Genomic DNA, 24326 nt, shown 5'->3' on the forward strand with positions numbered 1-24326 from the left:
ACACAAGAGAGCAGCTCTACCTACATTTTGTAATGAGCTAAATGCTAACGTCAGCATGCTAACAGCCGATAAAGTGAAAGCAAGCTTCAGCTGAGTTATCCCACATGTTGAGCACAGACATAGTTCAGATACAGAAGAACACGCCACGGCTGCTTAGCTTTTCTTTACGCAGCTGACTTTTTCCAGCTCTCTTCCAAAAAAGCGTTTCACATTCCTGAAGCGATCCAGACACAGACTCGTGTTGCCGAATTTGTCCGGAGATTATAAATGTGGGTTTCCTGTCCAACCACAACTCCATGTTTGTTTGCCAGCAAAATATTTAGACAGTGTGACCTTCTGTGGGGGGGGGGGGACAAGGGCCAAATCTAATTCTATAATATCATTATCACATTTATAAACACATTATCAGAGCAGAGCTGGAGAGCTGCCACGCCACCACCCGAGGAGGGGCCGCAGGACACGCTGAGCCAAGTATGTGAACCACCGGCTGGGTTCAAACCCGACGAGCAGCGAGTCAGAGCACAGGGAGAACAAGGAGGAGACGGGATGAAGACGGGAAACAATCCCCGGAGGAGGAGAGAATATTTCAAATCAGCAAGTGGACCGCTGATCTTTGTGCGCGCGGACGTCTTGGTGTCTGCAGATGCTTTATTAACCCCAGACGTGCACAAATCACCGCGCTGACACGCCGGCCTGCGAGCGCCACATCGTTGGACACGAATGACCTCAAAGAACAAAATGCACTCTCAGCAACAGCCACATATTTATGCTTTAACACAAAGACCATCCGTCTTCAGAACAGAATTGTGGGGTTTTTTTTGCAAAGCAATATTCTCTCTTTTAAAATGCTACGCTGCACACACACACACACACACACACATCTTCCCTGAGGGATGTGCGTTACATCCTCCATCACCATTTTAAGGAAATCAACTATGAAGAATTTGTGCAGTTGCAACCACAAACTGGTTTATCTAACATTGTGACACGCTCAGGTTTATTGGCTCAGGATAGAAAACACGTGGTTTGAATGGGAACTGTGAACGCATCACCTGAGGAGACTTGTTTTCTCCTGTCCTGTCGGAGGAGGATTAACAACATGAACGTCTCTGATATCGAACAAACCAGTTCAACAGCCTGCTCTACATTCACACCGTAAATCATAAAAAAGGAAACTATCCCTTCAAAGAAGGTGGACGGAAATTATTAGTTTGGAAGCAGAGTGGTCAAAAAGCATCAGCCCCAGAGAGCAATAAAAGACATTTGAACATTTGAGAGCATCCTCCTCTGCTTTGAATCGCTTCCTTTCTCCCGTGTAGAATGACTTGGCCGCCTCCTGCCGAGCGGCCTTCCACGTCTGCGTCCAACACAAACACATAAAGAACCCGAGCTGTGGAGGAGTGAGGCCCCCACGCCAAGCAGACGGAGAAGAGTTCAGAAGGAGCGCCGCGTGAAGCTCCCTCTGGCTGCCAGAGGTCTGGACCCTGGAGGAGGCGCTCTGTGCCAGAAGCCGCTGGGGGGGGGGTTAGAGAACCTGCGGGATCAGACGGCCAGGGGGCGGAGCTCTGCGTGAAGCTGCATCCTGCACATATTAAAGATTTCCTCACCAGATATACATCCCTGAGTGATAACTTAATAAAGCTCGCTCTTCACACGGACGGACAGCGCTCACATGGGTCATACATGTTTTTTCCATCTCCCTCTCTAACTGTTAGCCACGCCTCCATGGAGGGGGGAGTGGGTTGGCGTGGCCGTCTCCCCGCTATGACTTCCCAAGTCGGAGACTTTGTTTGGGCTAACATTCGTTTGAAAAAACAAGAATTCCATCTTCCCTTGGGCCTAGTGGTTAGTTTGCACGCCCCATGTACAGACACTAGAGTCCAGGTCCAGGTCCAGGTCCAAGTCCAGGTCCCCCCCCACCCCCAAGCAAAAACCGTCTGGATCTCCAGAGAACGTCTGTTCTGTCAGGTTTGTATCTACACACAGTTTTCACCATGTGACCTGCACGTCTTCAGGCAGGAAGTCCTCCTGGAGGCGCCGACTCAACAAATCCATTTCTCCGTTTTTGAAGAGTTTGGATCAAACACAGTTCATGAGGTGTTAATTATTGGCTGTTCTGGGGACCTGGCTGTTACCCCCCCCTGCTTCCACTATTAAAGTTACTCATGGTGAGAAACAGAGCCGTGTGTCTCCACTCTGGCTCGTCCTGTTAAAATGTGTAGCTTCACTCGGTTAGCGGCGCGACATACTGTAAGCTAGCACATGGCTGTGTTTACTAATTTCCCCTCATGGCTCGCGTTCAGGAAAACAACAGCTTGTCGGCCGCTAAAGCTCTGCCGCTCAGGATCATCAGCTCAAGCGAGCGCTGATTTGGAGGCAGACTTTCAAGCAGGAGCCAGAGCCGACAGAGAGGGAGCGTATGAAGATGCATAGCGACGCAGCATGCTAAGACAAACCAGCAGCTCAGGGGCTGGCACTGCAGCGAGAGAAGAGGATTACACAGAACAGCCGAGTGAATCACAGCAGCTGAGGAGAAGTGTAAAGCCTGCGGATCAACTCTCGGAGAACTGCAGCCCACCCACCTCCTCCACAAAAATGCAAACTATATCCAGTGATTGATTGTCCATCGGCTGCACGCGGAGCGGGGGGGGGGGATGGAAATGTGAAATGAAGACAAGGACTCACCTGAGCATGTGTGCTGCACTGAACACCACGTCAAACTCCCCGCTGTCCAGGCGTGCCGCTTTCTCTGCCATCTCTGCAGCTTCCAGCAGGCGCGACTCTTCCAGCAAAAACTGACCTGCGAGGGCGGGAGAGAACAGCAGCACTGTTAAAACGCTGAGCGACCCCCCACTGAGACCCCCCCGCTTCCCCTCCCCTCCCCGAGCAGGAGGTCGGCCTCGTCTGGCCCCTGGAATAATCTCCTGAAACACGAGACACCATCATCTCAGACTCGTTTGTTCAGATTGGCTAACTTTGATGGATCTGCCTCGCAGGAGCTTTGAGTGTTATTTCGGGCGCGGCGGCCGTGTTGGCGGTTCACCTCAGCGGACCTCCTGGATGAGACGGAGCCGTGAACCGAGGGCGGACCCAGATCTGGAGAGGAATGAGTTCCCTGTTGACCTTGGTTAGCCCCACTGCTGCACCAGGATGCTAAACCACCATATGAAGCGCAGCATGTTTTTCTTAATAAGTGTGGATGAGAGTAAAAGCCTGAGGGGAGAGACGTGTGTAAAGTGAGAGCTCAGACTTTCATAACGTCTCTATATAAAGGAAAGAACAAGCTCTGCATTTATTATTCCATCGCCTTTCTACACTTCAGGATGTCACATAAGACCAGAGTCTGATGTTTGGGCCGACCCGTCTTCTTGTGTGAGGAGTTTGGACCGCTCCGTCTGAGATCTTCAGACGAAAGGAAAAAGTTGAACTCATCCCCCTCGACTAGTTTGATTGATGATTCACTGATTTGAGACCAACAACAGTGAAGATGTGATACACAGACGAGATGAATCTTTCACCTCCTGAAATCTGTCCGCCTCTCTCCCCTGCATACGTAGCCTGGTGTGAATCCCACAAACATGTAACTATGGAGCTCTGTGATTGGTCCGCAGGGTCAGTGGCTTTCTGTCGGGGGCCTTTCCGCAAAAATCACTTTGGGGGACCGTCCTTCCAGCCTTCAGCGGGGCCATGTTTCCAATACCGCCATTGCAAAATGTGCACAGTTTTAGGCGGCTGATTTGGGGCCCCTTTCTGGTCTGGGGCCCCCCTTCTGGTCTGCGGCCCCCCTTCTGGTCTGGGGCCCCCCTTCTGGTCTGGGGCCCCAAGCAGTTGCAGCATAGCCTCATATTTCCAGCCTGGCCTCCATGAGCAGGATTCTGCAGAAGAGACGCTCTTTGCACTCGAACCTCTGACTCCAGCACGATGCACTCGCTGTCAGTTGCCATGGTTACCTTTTAACCAAAACCAGCAGAGGATGTGGCAGGACCGCAAACTGGTGGATTTAGAGACTGACACTTTAAACTGGTGTTTGCTTGGTAGATAACAGAGTGTCGAGCTCGGGATCAATCAACTTCCTGTTCTCTGTTCAATGACTCATCAATACTCGCCAACAGAGTCGTTAACCTCTACGTGTGACAACCTGGACTCACTGAACATCCAGAGTCCACCTTTAACCCGGAGCATTGATCGCTCTAAATGTCACACTGCGTGCAGGCGGGTGCACTGAACGCCATCACGAGAAGCGATCCACATCTGAGAGGTGACACCCGTCGTCACGGGAACAATAAAAGACGAGAGATGCTGAAACTGTCACGTTCCATATCTCCACCAGTGGAGGGAGAACAATGCGAGGAAATCATCCTCTCTGCTGCACGTACAGAGCGACACCAGAGATGATCAGAGGACGAGTTGACCGAAGGGTCAGAAAAAGTTTGTTGTCCCAACAGCCTCCCCGAAAACGTCTCACTTCCTGCCTTTGTGCAAACATTCGAGGCGGCGATCATGTGCGAGGATGCCGGAGTCACATCAGGAAATGTCACATTTAAAAGCTTTGGAATAGAAAAAGGTGACTCACCATAATGCATGTAACAGTTGCCTTTGGTGGGATCCAGTTGGATGGCCTTCAGGAAGTACTTCTCTGCTTCTGTCTTCTGCCCCTGAAGGATGAAACAGAGCTCCTTATAGAAACACCACACGAACGCTAAAGTCCATAAATCTTCACAGACAGACACACGGAGCACGAGTGGACATCTTTCAAGCTCCAGTGTCGTCCTGTCCGTGGAAACACTTGTCATGCTCGGCACAAGCAGCAGACAGGGGCAAAGGCCCATTCACTTTCATCTGTTCAATAACTCCCAGAGCAGACCTGCAGCTTCCCCCGTGTGTGTGGCCCGACCGCTGTGCAACCAGAGAGAGAGAGAGAGAGAATCTGTTTATCCTCTTATTATACATTATTTGGTCTTTTATTCTGACGAAAGCTTCAGCAATGTTAAAAAATCTCGCTGGATTGAAATTTAGACATGAAACTGTAAAATTCCTCATTTTTCTAAACGGGTACTTGTCTCGTCCTGAAGGCCAGATCTCCACCCGTTGAGTCAAAACACACATGCAAAGGGTTAAATGCATCTCTGACTGGGCAGCAGAGCAAACCCTGGCACTTTGCATGTATTAGAATAAACCATTACGCGCGGCCAGATCTCCACCCGTTGAGTCAAAACACACATGCAAAGGGTTAAATGCATCTCTGACTGGGCAGCAGAGCAAACCCTGGCACTTTGCATGTATTAGAATAAACCATTACGCGCGCTATTGGGGGGGAACATTTTCCATTTTCAATGCAAACGATCCTCGCTGCAAAAAGCATCAAGATTAGAGAGTCAGTAACGTCAGTCGAACGCAGCGGGAGTTAAAAAATGACCGTCAAGACTGAGACTCAGTTTTTGTTTGAGAAGAACTCGGCCTCTGCATGACTTCAAACATCTTCAAATAAAGTCAGTAAATGTCACTTTGACATCACTTTTAATTCCATTTTGTTCCATTTATGACGTTTTTTTTTGGCCTTTACAAAGAACGAAAAGTTACAGGAGGAACAAAGCTGACGTTTTGTACAAATAATAAAAACAAAATAAAATGAGGATGTGTCGTCTGAATATAATCGAACGTGTGTTTGTCCTGCAGGACAGTTCCTCTCCTCTCAGAGTGAAGATGCAGATACCTAAAAACAAGCCGAACCTGCACGGAGCAGGACGACCTGTCGGCCGCGTTCGTCTCTAAATATTAACGGTGCGTGAGCAGAACGAGGACACTGGCAGCCCGGCTCTGTAATTGGAGGATCCGGCTGGAGTGTTTGTGGAAGCCTGCAGAGAGATAAATGAACGAGTGGTGGAAAGGTGAGCGGAGCATGATGAGGACAAGGATCACTGAAGCTCCCTCCGGTCCTTTAGACAGTGACACGTAACCAATCACAGCTCACACAGAACACGAGCAGCTGGCCAATGGATGTGCCAGCTGGGACTCTTGACACATCTCTGCACTCAGTTGGGCACCAGATGTCATCTCTTTAACAATTAACAATGTGCACTCATCTGTACGAGCTGATGTTTCTGTTTTTTTTTTTTGTGCATTAACAATGGCCACCATCAGTGTCGTGTTTAATTAAAGACAATGTTTCTGCATGAATAATGAATGACCTGGAGTTGCACCGAGGTTATGACGGCATGCGGTAAAGTGTCGACTGATCAGAGGAGGTCAAACAAATCAAATAAAGACAGAAAAAAAAAAGGTTCACGAACTCGGAGGGAAAATCAGCAAAGACTTCCGTTTATTCAAGCAGAGGAACGGGCTGCAGTCCAAACAGCACAGAGCTGCATTAATGACTGTTTACTCAGCCAGGCGAACACGTTTGGCGAGCTGTAGATTCAATAAATACATCATTTCCACTGTAAATATCGGAGCGGCGTTTCCCTTCACGCTGCAGAAAATCCAGCCTGAGTGCCGAGTATGTTTGATGGAGCTGCCGGAGCCAGAGAGTGATCGCTGCGGCTTCAGCATGAACAGCGTCGTCACCTCTCTGTGCGTCATGTATTCAAAGGATGCAGGAATGCGTATGTTATAATCAGAAAGGCCGACGTGTGTTTGTGAGAGTTCAGCTAAAGCCCAACGTGGAGAGGATCACGTCTATAAACCCCTCTATTTCAGAACAGGCTGTTTCGGTGTCTGTAGCTTTAAATATGTAAATGAGCTGTGTCTGGCCACGCCCCCTCTCTGGAAGGGCTCGGGTGTACTCGCTGCTTTCTCGCTCCATGTCCTATTGTTTACGGTGAGAAGGCAGACTCAGAGGGCAGAACAAACACCTAGCTGTGGGAGTGTCACCCACCTGGGGGAGGGGCTACTGCCCTTTGTGATGTCATGAAGGGAACATCTCCAAACAGGCCTGTTTGAGCACATTGAAAACACTTTCTCCATGTGTGAGGGCAGCGTATCCACCGCTGACAGGGAGGGATCGTGTTTCCTTCAGGGGAGGCTTCGTCTGGTTCCTGTGCTCGGATCAGGTTTGTGTTTATTGTCAGACGTTATTTACCTCAAGTTGTTCTTTGTCTCCGAGTGTTTCAGAATGAAGCCAACGTGTTGCACACTAAAAACCATGTGTCGAGAAAAGTCACCGTGTGATTGTGAAAGCTCCTGGAAGCTTTTACCCCCCCGGCCTGTTACATTTTAGATGCTGAAATCTTTTGGTGAAACATTTTTTTTTTAAAGGACAGCTAAGGCTATCATCCAACCTCTGAAGAACTTTCTAGATAATATAAAAGGGAGTTCATGTTGACTTCACTGCTCGTCTTCATCGATGAAAAAGTAGCCGTGTGCAGCAGGAGAGGAAAAAAAGGATGCAACCCTTCAGGATGCATCGTGATATCGAATGGAATCGTTGACAGGATCGAAAGATGAGACCAGTAAACACACAGACCGTCTATGTGCCATCTGATCTGGTCTGTGTGACAGGTAGGAGTTAAATCCACAAACAGGAGGGTCAGTCGTACCCCTCTTTGTTGGATTAAACGCTCCTCCTAAGAAAAGGTGAAAGACGTGAATATCAGCACGCCGATCGTCCTTCCACGCCTCGCTCTCCTCTCCTCTCTGTGTCCGTATCACATCCTTCCCTTTCAGCTTCCAATCTGCTGAGAAGCATCAGATTAGCAGCAGATGTAGCGGCGCTCTGAGGACGCAGGAGGACGCAGCCTGCTTTACATTAAGCAGAGGAAATGACAGGAAGATGACTGAATCCAATAAAAGCAGCAGGGTGGCCGTGTCCATCTCTGACCTGCGGTGTGTACCCAGAGCCTGAAACACATCCTGACCCCCCCCCCCCCCCCCCCCCCGGGGGAGTCTGCGGAGGTGTGGAGGGGGTCAGTGTGATACTGATCTGTTTTTATGAACCCTCTCTTCCTCTCTGCTCCGTGAGCCTCAGCTCCATCGCTCCGTCCTCTCACCTGTCTCTGACCCCGACGCCAACCCACCGTCTCACCGCCTGTGCAACCTCTCCTGCAGGGATCTGAACCTCCCGTCCCCCCCCCCCCGACAGCAGAGTGAGACCAACATCTTTCCTCTCACACTTCGATAATCTCAGAGAGAATCACAATCTATTGAGCAAGCAGCGGTGTGGTTTCAGGTGCAACACGCCCACCTCGCTGCCAGTGATGGACAACAGGGGACACACAGTGGGGGGGTCTTTGGACACGACGGACCATTTCCTGCTTTACTCTCGAAGAAAATGGAAAGACATGCCGTCAGAGGAGCCGAGACGACGTGTGTGAACAACGTTGATTCTGATTGGGTCCCTCAAGACCCCAAAAACGTGTATCAACATGTTCACAGCTCATCTGAATTCAAACATGTTTTTCTTTTTTTTGTATAAAGGAGGTTTAGCAGGATCGAGTGGGTCCGAACTGTCCTCCTCTGATGGCGTTATTTCCCCTCAAAGGATCATGGGAGCTCTAAAGCCTCTCCATCATCCATCACGGTCAGAGCTCAGCAGGTCTCTCCTGCAGGATCAATAACACGGCGTTCAGTGAGATGAGCTGCTCCCCGAGTCTGAACGCTGTCCTGTGTGTTCACCCCCACACACACACACACACACTTTACTGTCACACAGAGCGAGTTCACGTCAGCTCCACGAGCATCTTTCAACAACGGAGGCAGCATCATATGCACGTTGGTTCAGTGGTTATCACCGTCCCCTTACAGTGAGGAGGTTGCTGGTTTGAATCCCTGTCTGACAGGAGGATGCTCCTTAGGTTACCTGCTGACTCTAAAATGACCCGCAGGTGTGACCGTGAGTGCGTCTGTCTGTGATTGGCTGGTGAACAGTCCAGGGTGTAACCCCGCCTCTCGTGCAACAACCACGAGGATCGGCGCCACAACAGTGCTAAAGAAAACGAGTCAGATATCAAAACGTAGAATTGAGAAGAAAAGAACTTTACAAGCTCGAGTCCGTTAATGACAGGACTCATGAGGACTCATCAGGACTCATGAGGACTCATGAGGACTCATCAGGACTCATGAGGACTCATGAGGACTCATGAGGACTCATGAGGACTCATCAGGAGTCATGAGGACTCATCAGGACTCATGAGGACTCATGAGGACTCATGAGGACTCATTAGGACTCATTAGGACTCATGAGGACTCATCAGGACTCATCAGGAGTCAGACGATCCTCCTCAGTGACAGCTAATCCTCCACTCCAAGCTCGTCTATCTGGCTGCGATCTGTAACCGACGACTGCGTGACCCGACCACATGACCGCCTCGCCGTAAACCCGAGACTCAGACGCCTGCTTCTCTGCTTCCTCTAAGTCCAGGTCAGACCGTGTGACCCGGACAGGAAGTCGTCTCTGCCGTGCTGGAAAACACGCTCCTTATTCCTGACCCCGCAGAGCAACACTGCACGCACGCCGCTGCTCTTTTTTAAAGCTGCTTGTTACGACCTCAAAGGAAGGACGAGCGTTTGAATCGAGCCCCCCCCCCCATACACACACACACACACACACACACACACACACACACACACACACACACACACACACACACACACACACACACACACACACACACACACACACACACACACACACACACACACACACACACACACACACACACACACACACACACTATTGATTAACTGTAGAGACTGCAGGAGAACATCACGACCATCAGTGAAAGCCGGAGAGAGGCGATGAAAAGCCAGCGGTGATGAAAGGGAGCGCAATAAAGAGCGAGCGAGCGAGCGAAGTGAGGGAGTGCAGGTACAGAATGAGAAGAGGGAAAAGTTAGCCGAGGTCAGACGTGGACGCCGTTTGGGTCCAGATTGATGTTCTGCTGCTCTCTCCTATGATTGGTCCGTTCTGTGTTTGGGTGTGTGTGTCCACATGCGTGTGCGTCTCTTTCACGTCATCATGTCGGTTTCAAGTTATTCTGCTCGTCCTCGGCTGACGGCTGGAGTCGAGTGCACCTTTAACATGAGTTGCATATTGTTCCTGGTTTCGACACGTCACATGACCTGTCAGGTGACCTCTGGGGTTGCGTGTCCAATCACTTATATGGTGATTTTTCCATTACGTGACATGTGGAGCAGCTTCTGTGTGTGTGTGTGTGTGTGTGTGTGTGTTATTATCATTGATGACGTCATGAGCTGCTATGAAGTCAGCTGAGGTATTTCAACTGTGTTAGATATGTGCAAAGCATCATGGGTAAATATTCACAGCTGCATGCAACCTGACCAATGAGAAGCTCCCTTCACTGCTGTTTCGTCCAGTTCATACCACGCTAACAGCATCGATCCCCTCAACAGACGAGTGACTCCACCTTCCCACCACGTGGCCTCTGACCCCCCCTCTGACCCCCCCCAACCCCCCCACCAAGTGAGACCCAGGCAGGAGGACGCAGGTCTTACCGTCATAGCCAGCAGCTTTCCGTAGGTCAGGTGTGCCGGGATGTGGTCGGGTTTGGCTCTCAGAGACTCTCTGTACCAGTGTTCAGCGTCAGGCAGCTTGTTCAGTCGGATGTAGGCCTCTCCTGGGGGGGGCAGAGGGGGGGGGGGGGTTAAAGAGGTTAACATATTACACATCATGACGCCGCTGCAGCTGCGTGATGCTCCGGGACAGAGTCTCTTTCCACAGAGACACAAAACATCCTCACGTGACTTTTCTTTTCTGGACACCAAAACGACGAGGAGGCAAAAATGAGACTCGTCACGCTGCGTTAAAAAAAATCTAAAACAGATCCGAGCCTCCGCCCGCCCGCTCACACCTGAAACAACAATAACCTCCCTCTCACAGCCGTCCGATAACACTCGTGTTATTGCAGGAATCTGACCACATGAGCGCGACACTGCTCGAGTCAACAGCAGAACAAGCCGACGGGAAGAATCTGGATGTTTCACACTTGTTAAAATCTCACCAGAAATGTTTTAACGCGGTTCAGATTTCAAATGAGACGACAAGTTGTTTGGATTAAAGCGGCCTCCGAGAGTTTAACTCAGCAGGGATCCAAACTAATCACTCCCCTCGATCAGCAGCTGCGATAAGCACCAGGTGTGCGACACGTAATCGCCACGCAGACGCGAGATAAGAGTGTAAAAGATACGTCTGGAAACAGGCGTGTCACATTTGTTCTAGGATGAAACAACGAGAGCTCCAGACTCGGCACGCGTCCCCGGAGATGTAAAGCAAGACAAACCAATATATTCAAGATTTAATCAATCAGTGCAGCCTCATGTTTCTCATTTCAGAGCTGGAAATCCAAAAACAAAATCAGCTACATGATGAGGAAGGTCCCAGCAGGCGGCCGACATCAAACCTGCAGAGAGTCCAGCTGAGAGAGTTTCAAACGTCTCCAGAGGGGATGAATAGAAATGTTATTTTCAAAGGGTCAAAGGTCGACACACTGTCAGGAACAGTACGGCTGCTTCTCAAGTCAGGTCTCCACTTTTAGATTTATAAATCATGAGTGTTAATACCTCTTTTCATCTTTATCTGTATTTACCATAAAAATCAGGACTTTTCTGTTTTACTCAGATTTTGACTCATTAATCAAATTATCTCGACATCATGAGCTGAGACCGTCCTCTGTGATCATGAAGGAAACCTGCAGCAGCCAGTATGTCCTCCTTCTGACTTTAGATTCTGCTCCTGAATGCTCTGGATCTGATTGGACCAGAGAAGGTAGGCGGGGCTTTGAAGGCCGTTTTGGACGCCCCTGGGTTTGCCAGATATGAGAGCAGTTATCAGGTGAACAGGTGTTGCAGCGATGGAAGCGGGCAGTGGAACTGCTTCAGATAGAAGTGATTGTACCCGAGCTAAAAAGCCTCTGCATGTTTCTAATAAGCTCCAGCAGCAGAAAGCTGCTCAAACTAGGATCAATGTTGGAGATGAAACATGGAGAGAGGTTAGAACGCAGGAAGCTTTACAGACCCATGCAGAGCTGGCTAAACACTGAAGCTACAGTGTCCACCACATGCAGAGCTGGCTAAACACTGAAGCTACAGTGTCCACCACATGCAGAGCTGGCTAAACACTGAAGCTACAGTGTCCACCACATGCAGAGCTGGCTAAACACTGAAGCTACAGTGTCCACCACATGCAGAGCTGGCTAAACACTGAAGCTACAGTGTCCACCACATGCAGAGCTGGCTTAACACTGAAGCTACAGTGTCCACCACATGCAGAGCTGGCTAAACACTGAAGCTACAGTGTCCACCACATGCAGAGCTGGCTAAACACTGAAGCTACAGTGTCCACCACATGCAGAGCTGGCTAAACACTGAAGCTACAGTGTCCACCACATGCAGAGCTGGCTAAACACTGAAGCTACAGTGTCCACCACATGCAGAGCTGGCTAAACACTGAAGCTACAGTGTCCACCACATGCAGAGCTGTGTGAGAGGAGGGGGCGGAGCCAGATCTCTGTGATGATTAGAGTTTAGACTGCAGTACCCATTTTAAACTCTAGGGGGCAGAGTTATGTAGAGCTCCTTTAAGAGCTGCAGATGAATAACTTCTAAAATCACCTTGTTTGAAGTTTTTACGGTGAGAAAACAAGAAACACAAGTCAAGATCCTGAAAACATTTTCTCGACCTCATGAGAAAACACAGTTAAATAAAACGTGCTGATGCATGTCGGCTTGGGTAACAGATATTTCCCACGAAGCACTCAGCATGAAATACATATATCCAAATTAAATAGTCTGAAAGTCTGTTTTGACGTGAACTTTTTCTCATGATAGATTTTAAAGCAGCTCGTCTGGCCTTCCTGGCAGCAGATCTCGGCGTGAGGTTTGCACAAACATCAACGTGCGATTAGAAGTGACGTGGAATCCGAGGAGCTGCAAAGCGCCTCCTCGGGGGGGGTGGAGCGTTCCTCGGCCCAGCAGAGAGCGCCGGAGCGAGAGCAGCACGGTGCAGATAACCGCCCAGGCCTGCGCTCCGAGGCGCCTGGCGAACAGCAACGCGAGCGCCGCAGGAACCCCCAAAGTGGAAACCTGTGTGAGCAGGTGTGCCAAGTGTGCAAATCGCTTCAGCAGGGACACGACGCTAAGCTGCAGAAATCCCAGATCTGCGGCTGCAGACGCTGACTGAAGCTTTCATCCACATTCTGACTTCATTCCAGTCGCTCTGTCAAATCGCATTTTGCTAAGTTATAAGTAAACGTGTGGCATTACCAAGATTACAGACATCCCGTGTGAGTGTGTGTGTGTGTGTGTGTGTGTGAGTAGCTGCTTGTGTACGAGGGAGAAGGAGGGGAAAAGCAGGTCTAAGGAGGCCGACAGCAGCTGCTCTCCAGCTGTAAGCCAATAAGCCGGGTTGTTCTTGTAATAAAAAAGCAAATCAAGTCTAATTAACGAGATATTGTAAACCTTACAGAAGTCTGCTGAAAACACTTTATCACTCCAGAGGAGATTTCCAAAGCCCGACTTCATGAACACGACTGGATATGACCCCAGTTTAAAGGTCGTTTATCAGACGTTTCTCATTTTTGCTCTCCTTTAAAGTTTTACAGAAACTAAAGCTGCACATAGATGAACCTTCTTCTTCTTCCTTTATCTTTAAGAGAGACTAACGTGAAGGTTCAGCTCATACGACTTGCTGTTAATATGCAGAGTAAATTCTGGATTTGAGCGGGACGAGGAAAGAAGGAAAGAAGACGGTCGATTCTGCAGGTTTAAAATCAAGAATCACAAGTTTAGAGTTTGGAGATATTTACATTAAAAAAACACGTCACTTTCATCACGCTGAAGTCCCTGCAGGCTGCGCCGTGTCAGCGCCACAGTTCTCCCCCCGTTCTATGGAGGATGAGCGCAAAACGTGCAAACGTCACGTCGCCAAAAACTCTGAGACTTCAGAGTCAAACTGATGACAGTCGTCTGTCCTTCGTCCTCCATAAATAAAACCTGTTTAAAGTGAGCTTCATGTAGAGACGTTAGAAACAACACACACAGCTCTTACCCATCATGTTGTAGAGGCTCTGTGGTGCAAACTGTCGAGGCATTTTCTGGACTGCTTCTTTAAACACTGTGAGGGCCTCCTGTGAAACAAACAATCAGGGGGGGGGGGGGGGGGGGGGTCTGCATTAGTGAGCGTAGAGACCCTGCCAGAGAAAAGACTCACTCCTCCCCCCGACAGCGTGGAATCGAGGGTCGCTCAGAGTCACGGCTGTTAGCACGCCGAGTCACACATGGACACGAGTGGAGCTGCAGTGATTTACCCCGCAGAAGGATCTGGAGCGTCTTTCTCTCTGAAGCGAGCGTCGTGGTCAGGCGTTAAGTTTGTGCAGAGCGCCAACAACCTATGAAAGCCTTTCATTGAACCTGCAGCAGCTCGTGTTTAATATAAACCTGCAGCGTGAGTTTAGCCAGCGCTGGAGGTGTTCAGGGGCGTCAGGCTCTTTATCTCAATTCACCCACACACAATGATCACGCTCCCTCTCAATATCCCTCTTATAGAGAGATATAAATATATATTTTTTTATTTTGACTTATTGAACTGATTTTATTCCTTTTTTAAAAAAAAAAATATTATTATTAAACCTTCTTAAAGTTGTTTAAACCGATGTCTCGCTTGTCTTCAGTCCAAGAAGATTTCAAAATAAAAAAAGCCTTCTGCAGCTCTAAACTGTTTTATTCCCAAAACATCCTTCACAATAAGAGTCCCTGAACATGATGATTTTAATTTGAAAGAGCCACATTAGGACGAGCTGCGGCGTCCTGAGGAGTGAAGGCGGTATTTAAAAAAGGTATCTCTGAGTAGGTGCATTGTGGGAAATGTTACCTCCTGGTGGCCCTGCTCGTGGAACAGTTTGCCCAGGTTGTACAGGCAGCTGGTGACCGAGCTCTTGTGTGCGTGCGGGTCCTTCAGGTTCTCATCCGGGATGTCGGCGCAGGTCAGGAAGGTGCGCTTGGCCTCGTCCAGGCGGCCCTGGTTCATCAGGATGATGCCCGTGTTCAAGTAGGCCGCTGTGGGACGAAGACAAGGTGAACGTGGAGTCAGGAAGTGAATCCCTGCGGGGGATTTTCATGCTTCACTCTGTGTTTGGGATTAATATGGATTCTGAGTGTGTGCGTGTGTGTGTGTGTGTGTGTGTGTGTGTGTGTGTGTGTGTGTGTGTGTGTGTGTGTGTGTGTGTGTGTGTGTGTGTGTGTGTGTGTGTGTGTGTGTGTGTGTGTGTGTGTGTGTGTGTGTTACTTTTACTCGTTAGACTTTCTCCTGAGCGAACTCAGACAGAATCGAAGGGTCGATACGGAGCTGCAGAGTAATTAGTCTCTGCAGACGTTCCTCTCTGCACGCTCGGAATAAATTAACCTGAGACGGATCGATAAGGCGCCGACGTCTCATCAGATCTGTCCCGCGGTCTCTCCTTTAAACGCCGCGGCTCTCGCATCATTTCATCCACCCGACCTGATGATGCGTTTAATGGTTTCAGGTCCCATCTCTCTTCTTCATGTAGTTTTATGAAAGCAGAACAGATAAGATCATCGACAGACGGACCGAGGAAAGTTTTCCAATTTCATCAGCTTTCTTAACTGATTTGAATTCGCCGTGAAAGGACGGCCGGCTCTGCGTGTTCACACAAAGAAATAACCAGCGTGGATTTCTCCCCAATTAGGCAGCGAGCGATGGCGTCACCTTGAAAAACGGCTTTGACTGTCACTTTCTTATTCCGCCTGCCGCTCCAGGTAATTAATTAACCTCGTTATCGGCTGTTCCCGATTGAATAATTGCAATTGCATCCCGAATGAGATTTTTCTTGTCTTCCTGGATCTTGATTAGGTCTATAATTAATCCGGGGACTAAAAGAAGAGACGATTAGGAATTCTGTGTCCGTCTGCTGACTGATGCGTCCGACAGCGGGGAGCTCGTTTAGTGCGTGATCGCAGCAGATTGTGAGCAATTTGTGCTCATCAGGTAACAAACCTGCGGAAGATGACGGGCACGACTGTGTGTGTGTGTGTGTGTGTGTGTGTGTGTGTGTGTGCGTGCCTCCCTCATGGCAGGTGATAAGCTATGATGGAGCTCGTTCCCCAATTAAACAAGCTGAATGATGAGGCTCCTGTGGCCTAGTGGTTCGCTCGCCTTCATTCATGAAGACTTCCTTCCCCTCTCTCTCTCTCCCCCCCTCTCTCTCTCTCTCTGTGTCTGTCTCTCCCTCTCTCTCTCTCCCCCTCCCCTCTCTCTCTCTCTCTCTCTCTCTCTCCCCCTCTCTCTCTCTCTGTGTCTCTCTCTCTCTCTCTCTCTCCCCCCCTCTCTCTTTGTCTCTCTCTCTCTCTCTGTGTCTCTCTCTCTCTCTCCCCCTCTCTCTCTCTCTCTCCCCCCCCCCTCTCTCTCTCTCTCCCCCTCTCTCTCTCTCTCTCTCTGTGTCTCTCTCTCTCTCTCCCCCCCTCTCTCTTTGTCTCTCTCTCTCTCTCTGTGTCTCTCTCTCTCTCTCCCCCTCTCTCTCTCTCTCCCTCTCTTTCTCCCCCCCCTCTCTCTCCCCCCCTCTCCCTCTCTCTCTCCCTCCCCCCCCCCCCCCTCTCTCTCCCTCTGATGGATGATCTGGAGCAGATATTTGGTGTTTGGCTGGTTAAAGTCACACTCTTAAACCTTCTCCTCTCCTCTCACACAACCACAGCCTGTGTTCACTGTTGCCATGGACACAGCACCGCCGCGACCACAAGAGCCGGTTGGAGATTGTCAATAAAAAAACAAAAACAAGAAGAAGAGCTGTACTTACAGGCCAGAGTTGGCCGGCTCCCGATGGCCAGCTTATAATAGTGGAGCGCTTCTGAGAACTTGTTGCTCTCCTGCAGCAGCAAACCGCTGGAACACACAGAGGGAGAGACGGGGCGCACGGTTTAGAGCTCAAGGAACCCAAAAGAGGAGACGAGATGAGGACACATGCAGCTGATGCCCCCCCCCCCCCCCCCCCCCCCCCCCCTCCTCCCCCGGGGTAAAACAGCATCATTAATAACCCTGTCGGACTGACGACACTCTGGAGAATACAAGACAAGACAGCAGCACTTCCTCTGAGAGAGCAGCACTGATCAATGCACACACACACACACACACACACACACACACACACACACACGCTCATTGAAGTGTCTTTAAGTGAAAACACTCGTCTAATACGTATGAGTTGAAAGCCTCTCAGTCTGCAGGGACTCACAGGTTATACAGCATGTCGGCCATGTTGCTGCGGTAGTAGAGGGCGTTCCTGTACGCCTGCTCCGCCTCCTCCATGCTGCCCTGGCTCTTCAACACATTCCCAAGGTTGCCCCACGCTGACAGGACACAAAAGAGAAGGTTCATTAAAAAAACAGAAAATACACTTTAACCCTCTTCAATGCAACTTTGTCAGAATGTTAAAAAAAGCAGCAGGACAGTCATTATTCACAGGCGTGCACTGACGCACGCTCTGAGTCCCTGAGGAGGAGGTTATTCTGCTGCACCTGGTGCACCGAGAGCGCGCGGCTAAAGAGCGATGACACACCAGGGGGAGGTTAGCGCCAAAAGCACCGGTCATTATGACAGAGTGCATGAAAGGAGGACCACCGCGGAGCTAACAGCGCTGCAGATGAATGGCAGAGTGAGTGGCAGGTGAAACAGGGTCGCTAAAAGCTTTGGCACGTTTTGTGCAGACGCCGCGGAGTGTGAAGATTAATGTTGAGGCAGTGAATGGACAAAAGAAAAATAATTGGTTTAAAAAAAGAAGGAGCTTGTGCAGATTGTTGTGTTGCTTAGAGGGGAAACCTGCAGAGAGCCGGGAGTCCAAAAAACCTGCAGTTCCTCAAGTGTCCACTAGAGGCTGTCTCCAGAAGGCCTGCTGATTGGACCCCAAATAAAAAATGTGTTTAAACACGTTTACAGCCTGCTGCTGAAACAGCTTTCGTCTGTATTGGTCAAAGAGGGAGGAGGGATCATTTTTACTTGTTTTACATGAAAAACCTCTTTTGGTGTTTCTGCATTAAACGTGAGGAAGGAGGAGAAAGCGTTTCTAAAATGGAAAAACGCCGACGTCAGCTGTTAAAGCAGGTGATAGTTTTCAGCCTGTCACTCGGTCAGTGTCTCTTCAGTCTAGTGTAGTTGACCTCAAGTCCTCGTCAGAGTGTTACTAAGTGATGTTAACATCGAGTTTAAAGTGTTAAAAGATGCCTTCAAGCTAAGTGTCACAGCTCCCGTGATTGGTCGAATTAAAGAGCAAAAAAAAACAACAACAATCGGTGCTGCCGATCGTTTGTGACTTCTCACAGGTACACGCTGCGTTGTGCATCCTTCATATCTCCCCGCTCACAGGAAGCAGCGAGCGTGTTTTCTGTTCATTATTTCTTAAACTTGTTCTTGAAAGTGAGCGGGGGGGCGGGGGGGAGGGACATGGCTGCAGCTCTGCGGGGCTGACGCTCTGCCAAAACAAACAGCTGTCATGCCTCAGCTCCACTGCAGAATCTGAAAGGGAAATTAGCTACCACAACATGTCCCCGTGTTGTCCTGAGAGTTCCTCCGTCCTGCCCCGCTCTGGACTGGACTCTGTTTGGGCTGACCTTGAATTTAAAGGCTGCTGAATATTTTATTGCTGCTGTTAAAGTTGTCAGTTCAGGAAGAGCGACGGTGTCCTTCCAAGTGAGATCAGACTTGGGGTGTAATTGAACAGAGTGCATGCTGGGTAGGAGAGGATATGGGAGCTGTCATAGAGTCACACTTACAAACTTATAGAGTATTCTGTCTGTGACAAGGCTGAGACACTGGAGCAGCTTTACGCTGAATTATTGACGGTTTCAGAAGAGACACATTATTTAAAGCTTCCTCATTATTCAGACAAAGTGCCCAGAAAGCAGTGAGAGAAGAATCTGCAACATGACGGAGGAAGATGTGCCTGCAGCTTCCTGGAACTCATTTTATTTGAACAACGACGGAGAACTGGCTGCTCCAGCGTACCATGTTATCATTCTTACACAGGAACCGACAGGAAATGATCATCTACCATACCACCGTATGACACGGAAAACCTTTGACAGGTTGTCTTAGGGACAGCTGGAAGAAGCCACAGATGTCTTTAAAGGCGAGTTTGAGAGAAAACAGCAATCTGTACAAGTATTTAGTCAATCAATGTCAGCTATACGCCTTATTGTGAAAAACTCTGATCCTTCATCCAATCAAAACTGATGAGTCATCAAACCTTTTTTGAAGCAGGCTGTACACATGTTCATGTCTGCTGTAAAAACAGGCTTTTTGAATGGGTGTGTATGTGACTTCCTGTGCTGCTGCAGCCACCCTCTAGTGGACACTCCAGGAACTGCAGGTTTAAACACACTATGATGGCATTCTTATGACCCCTCTCTATCAAAGAGTCCACTACAGGTATAAATAAAGGTTCAAACGTACCTTTAGCAGGATTGACATAAATCCCTGACTTGTAGAGCATCTCCTCGTTCTTCCAGTCCCGGTTCCTCAGGACCGTTTTGACCCCAAACAGGAGCACCAGAGCGGCGCTGCAGTACACCAACATTGTCCTGGAGGACCTGCGTCTCAGACGGACGTACAACCACCTCATCCCCACGGCGACCAGCAGGCAGAAGCCCATGCTGGGGATGTACAGTACTCTCTCTGCGATCACAAAGCCCACATAGAAAAAGAGGTTTGTGGCCGGGAGGAAAGGGACGGCCAGCAGACCCAGAGAGAAGACCACCACCTGTTCCGTGGTGGGCAGAGAAGTCCTGCTCTCGTAGTGCTTTTTGGTTCCATTTTGTTCACTGTTATTGTGATTGTCTGTGTGGGAGTTGCTCAAATGTTCATGGTTGTTGTTCTGGTAGCTGTGTCCGTTACTGTTCCCGTTCCTGCCGTTGGTGTAGTGATGAGCTTTGCCATTGGTTTCCTTCCCTTTAGCTGTGGGAGGCGTCCGCAGGCTGAACCACGCCAGCAAGAACAATCCCAGGTAAAAGGCCGCCGTGTGAAAGTTCCTCCAGTCGGAAAGTTTCCTGATCAGAGGCAGGGCGTCCATCGACCAATCAAAGCTCAGCATATCTGGGCAGAGGAGAAGCCAGAAGTTGACGGCGGGCAGGTAGAAGAAGGTCAGCGTCCTGGTGAGGAGAGAGGGCGAGTCGGCGGCCGGGTTGTCCGAGTTGGAGAAGTTCGGGGGTTTGTTTCCCATCCAGTAGAAACGTCCGGCGAGCAGGACGGCGCCCCAGGCTGCCAGCAAAAACACACTGAGCAGCAGGTGGAGGTTCCTCCTCTGGAAGACACAAGAAGACACAGAAACACTGATCAGACTCTCAGATCAGAGTAAACACAAAGGGACAACTCTTGGAGAAAACCCTCAACATTCTCTGGGCAGCTGAAATATTCAATAATCTTGGACCTTCACATTTGTCCTGACGGAGGCTTTGGATTGGACATCGATCACAGAAACGCTTCATCTTCCATCACTTTGACGCTCCAGAATAAAATGGCCTCCACAGCTGTGTCGTGCCATCTGGAACCAAGCGAGTGCTCAAGGACGGTTTAGAAAGTGTTGACGACATCGCGAAGCTTTGATATGCGTTTCATCACTAACTCATGTTCTGGCTGGAGAGAACAAATCAGTCCGGTGTTTTTCTTTTCTATTAGTGACTTCTTAAGCCAACCCAGAGGAGGGGAAGAGGGTTATTAAATCCAGAGCATTAGCACTGAGTCTCCGAGGCCTCCACAGCCAGACCAGTCAGAGGGCAGAACAAACACCTAGCTGTGGGAGTGTCACCCACCTGGGGGAGGGGCTACTGCCCTTTGTGATGTCATGAAGGGAACATCTCCAAACGGCCTGTTTGAGCACACATTTTCTGAAAAGGCAGAAGACGGAGAGGACGGACTTTTCTCATCATCGGGGGGTTTGTAGACAGATCAGGGACACGTGTTAAGATTAATGCTTTTCGTTGAAATGTTTTATGAGAAAACTTTATTATTCTACATTTCTAATGTGTCCCTCATGTGGTTTGTCCCAGAAGAAAATCTGATTTAAATAACTGAAAACGTCATCTCTCTTGTACAGATCGTGTTTCTGTTTGACACATTTAACTGTTTCTTTCACTTTTGCCTGTAATCCAGCCTTCTGCTGTAATCCTACTCAAACCGTTTGACTAACACAAACTGGAGGTTTGATTAGCTGATCCTAATCCATTATGAAATCCTTTTGTTTTCGTTTGAACACATGTTGATTATTTCACACATTTTAACCTCCACCCTCACTGTACTTTGACTCGACTGGATGTGATCTTGCTTCATCTCCAACCTCTGCTTTGGCCGATGTATAATCGATTGATTTCCCGGCCCGTTCGCTGTCATTCACAGGTTTGCATGTGTGAAGAGACGTCGGACTGCAGGGGACGAGCTTTGTCTGCTCACAATCAGTGAGACTGAAAACACAGGAGACCAGGCTGTGAACGCACCACGGGCAAGTTCTGCAGACAACAAAACGACCACGTTTGTCTGTGGTGACATCGAGCCGTACCAAAGGAACACCTCGTAATGTGTTTAAAATAAACACATAAAAACTGTTAATCTCACCATGTTTCTAAATCCTAACCAGCTCGGACACACTGAAGCACGTTAGCATGGCTGAGAACAGCACTGTATGTGGGTATAAAATATTCATAGCAGTGAAAATATCACACACAGAAGGTCAGCTCTGTCAAAAGCTTCGGGGGAGCTCTGACAACAACCCGTATACTTCCTCCGTGTCTCATGAAGATATTCCACCCATGAAGACGACATTCAGCTGCTTGGTATCAAAAGGGCGTCGTTTCTATCCACGTCAACATTTCTCATTAATGTAAGGATCTGCCTCAGCTGTTACAGTCAGCTCTGCAGACATGTCAGGAGAGTAAGGTCATTTACTGCGTGTCTCATAGGAAGGATAAAGAAGGCAAGGAATCATGGGTAGTTTCACCAAATGCTATACAATCACAATAATGGTGATTATAATTAATTAATCGTAATTAACGTGTTAAAGTCCCACCCCTAGTATAACATACGAGGAGGTAACCCACTTTCAGTTTCAATCAGTCATGCTGTGTTGGATCTCAGGCAGTGGAAATTTAAGAGTCCGCTGGGGCAAAAATCCAACGAGGTCCCCCCGCAACCATCATGTCCGCCACTTTCCCAACGCTAACTCCTCTTCTTATGACTGGTCTTCTTTCAGTCCCAGATCATCACTGCTGTTGTGATGCATTACATTACTTTGACTTGTAACATTTTGAATGTACACAAAGTCTGGACACACCACTGATGAAGCTAGCAAAAAGTAGCATGACTTTGAAAGTAGCATTCCCTCAGTGCTCCATCTACATCTACCCCCTCCCTTCAAAAAAGGCCAGGGAGGCGTGTGATTGGTTCATCGGATTGGTACCTCATGGCAGACATAGGTTAAAGCTTTTTCAGAGAACACAAGTTATTAATTTCTGTCAGGACCTAAAGACAACTTCAACCCAAATCTCTCTGGAGGAAATGACCAACCCTGCCTTTAAACTGGAAACCACTGATCCTGTATTCAGACCACATGTGGACAACTTAATACAACACGCTGAAGTGCATCAGACAATCAACTTTCCCTTAATGTTAATGTGAGAATGTAAAACATGTATGTCTGATATGATGATGTGAATGTTCACTACGCTCCAGCCAATGAAAGACTGGACCATAACGCCCCCCTAGGATGATGCAGTGTATTCAGTGCTCACATGGAATAAGCCCCCTACTGTTAAACAAAGGTTAACACGTCGTCGATGTATCATCTTAATTAGCCCTCAGTGACACGTAGCAAAGCAGCGTCTGTGCTCCTGCTGATTGTGGGACTCACTGCTAAAGCTGACTTAAGACAAACATAAACACCAGGAAGCGGAGACGAGACGGATACGGGAAAACAAGATCTGCAGTTTTGTTCCCAGTCTTGCAGGGGATTGGACCATTTGAGAGGCGCCAATTAAAATAAACTGACAGCTTGCAACTGGTGTGATAAACTACACATGGGGAAGTCTCTTAAGACTGTTCATCAACCATGTGACTGTGAAGTACTCGTGTTTTTGTAAATGAAGCAGCAGCTGAATGCATTCATCGGTGAGCTCTAGAGGTGTTTTATGACCTTCAAAGAGACAGGTGTTCTGCTGTTTGTCTGTGCTAAGCTAAGCTAAGCTAACAGGCTGCAGCTTTATCTTGAGCCTAAAGTAGGGTTGATCATAAACACCAATTTGACTGGGACCTTCAAGTTTTCCAGCCCAGTGTCCGGACCTCACAAATATCTATAAAGCAGTAACAGGTCCTGGTTCTGAACAGACCCAGTCCTGGTTTGAATCCATTGAAATGACCCTGATATGTCAATCAATCACAGCAAATAGGAAAACACCTCTAATGTTCAACACTGGGATCTTGGGGTTGCTTAGCTAGCCTAGCTTTCATGCTAACAGGACGCGCTGCCTAACGACAGGCAGGCGAGTTGTCATGGTGAAGAGGAAGTCAAAGTTTTCCAAAGAGCTTCAGGAGAGTGAACGCTTCCTTTAAGAAATGAGCATGCTGCTTTTTGCAAATACAACAAGTGTTCATTTTCAGCCCAGGTTGAAATGCCGTCATACAAAGCCGGTGGGTCGAGGCTATGCGTAGAACCGCTGCGATTTATTCCAGTGAGGCAAACAGACAACTTTAAGAAGCTGCTCGGGAGGAACATTCACCTTCCACTTTGAGAAGCCAGTGCAGGACAGATCTGTGGATCAATACATGCGAGTTTAAACCAAAGTGCACTGATTGTGAGGTTTGAAGTTATGGTCACCCTCCAGTAAAGACTGAGAGGTGACGAATCATCTCCAAGCGCCTCCATCCTGTCCAATGCATGGATCTTATTATATGAGACCTGACACACCTTTAAAACTACTTTGAAAAAAACTCAAGTCTGGATGAACAAATCAAACTCTTCATATGTCAGATTTGAGCATGCCGTCTTAGTGAAGAGCTTAAATGTGAAGAGTCTGGGTGTTATTTACAGGCAGCAGCTGTCCAAAGGGAGCGCTCTCCTTTAACTCAAAGTACGACTCGCATCTGAACTCCATGTGAACTCCTGGGATAGATGGATGGTTATCATCCTCTTCAAATCTCACACACAAGGTTTCAACATGCTCCTTCCATCACCTCAACTGAGTGGAGCAGAGAGCCAAAGATCCTGCAGCTACTTTTTAATCAAAGCAGGTGAGCAGGAACTCTACAAAGAGCTGAAGTGGACTGAAGTGGTCCGAGAGGCCCCGGGGCTGTGCTTTGTGCAGACTTCAACGCAGACGCTTTGCTT

General features: G+C 48.7%; 1 protein-coding gene across 1 annotated transcript in view; it reads right to left on the reverse strand.

Annotated features, from left to right (window-relative positions):
- The window catches only part of tmtc2b (transmembrane O-mannosyltransferase targeting cadherins 2b), an 84563-nt gene that overhangs the window by 8471 nt on the left and 51766 nt on the right, over window positions 1–24326 (reverse strand). Inside the window, exons 3-10 of the mRNA XM_079346021.1 lie at window positions 19409–20255; window positions 17196–17310; window positions 16761–16846; window positions 14822–15006; window positions 14000–14078; window positions 10450–10571; window positions 4574–4655; window positions 2686–2800 (exon numbers count right to left, since the gene is read on the reverse strand). Coding sequence (XP_079202147.1) covers window positions 2686–2800; window positions 4574–4655; window positions 10450–10571; window positions 14000–14078; window positions 14822–15006; window positions 16761–16846; window positions 17196–17310; window positions 19409–20255 — 1631 coding nt within the window. The remainder of the gene's footprint in view (window positions 1–2685; window positions 2801–4573; window positions 4656–10449; window positions 10572–13999; window positions 14079–14821; window positions 15007–16760; window positions 16847–17195; window positions 17311–19408; window positions 20256–24326) is intronic.

Source organism: Symphodus melops (assembly GCF_947650265.1).
Source record: "Symphodus melops genome assembly, chromosome: 6".
Classification (NCBI taxonomy): Eukaryota; Metazoa; Chordata; class Actinopteri; order Labriformes; family Labridae; genus Symphodus; species Symphodus melops.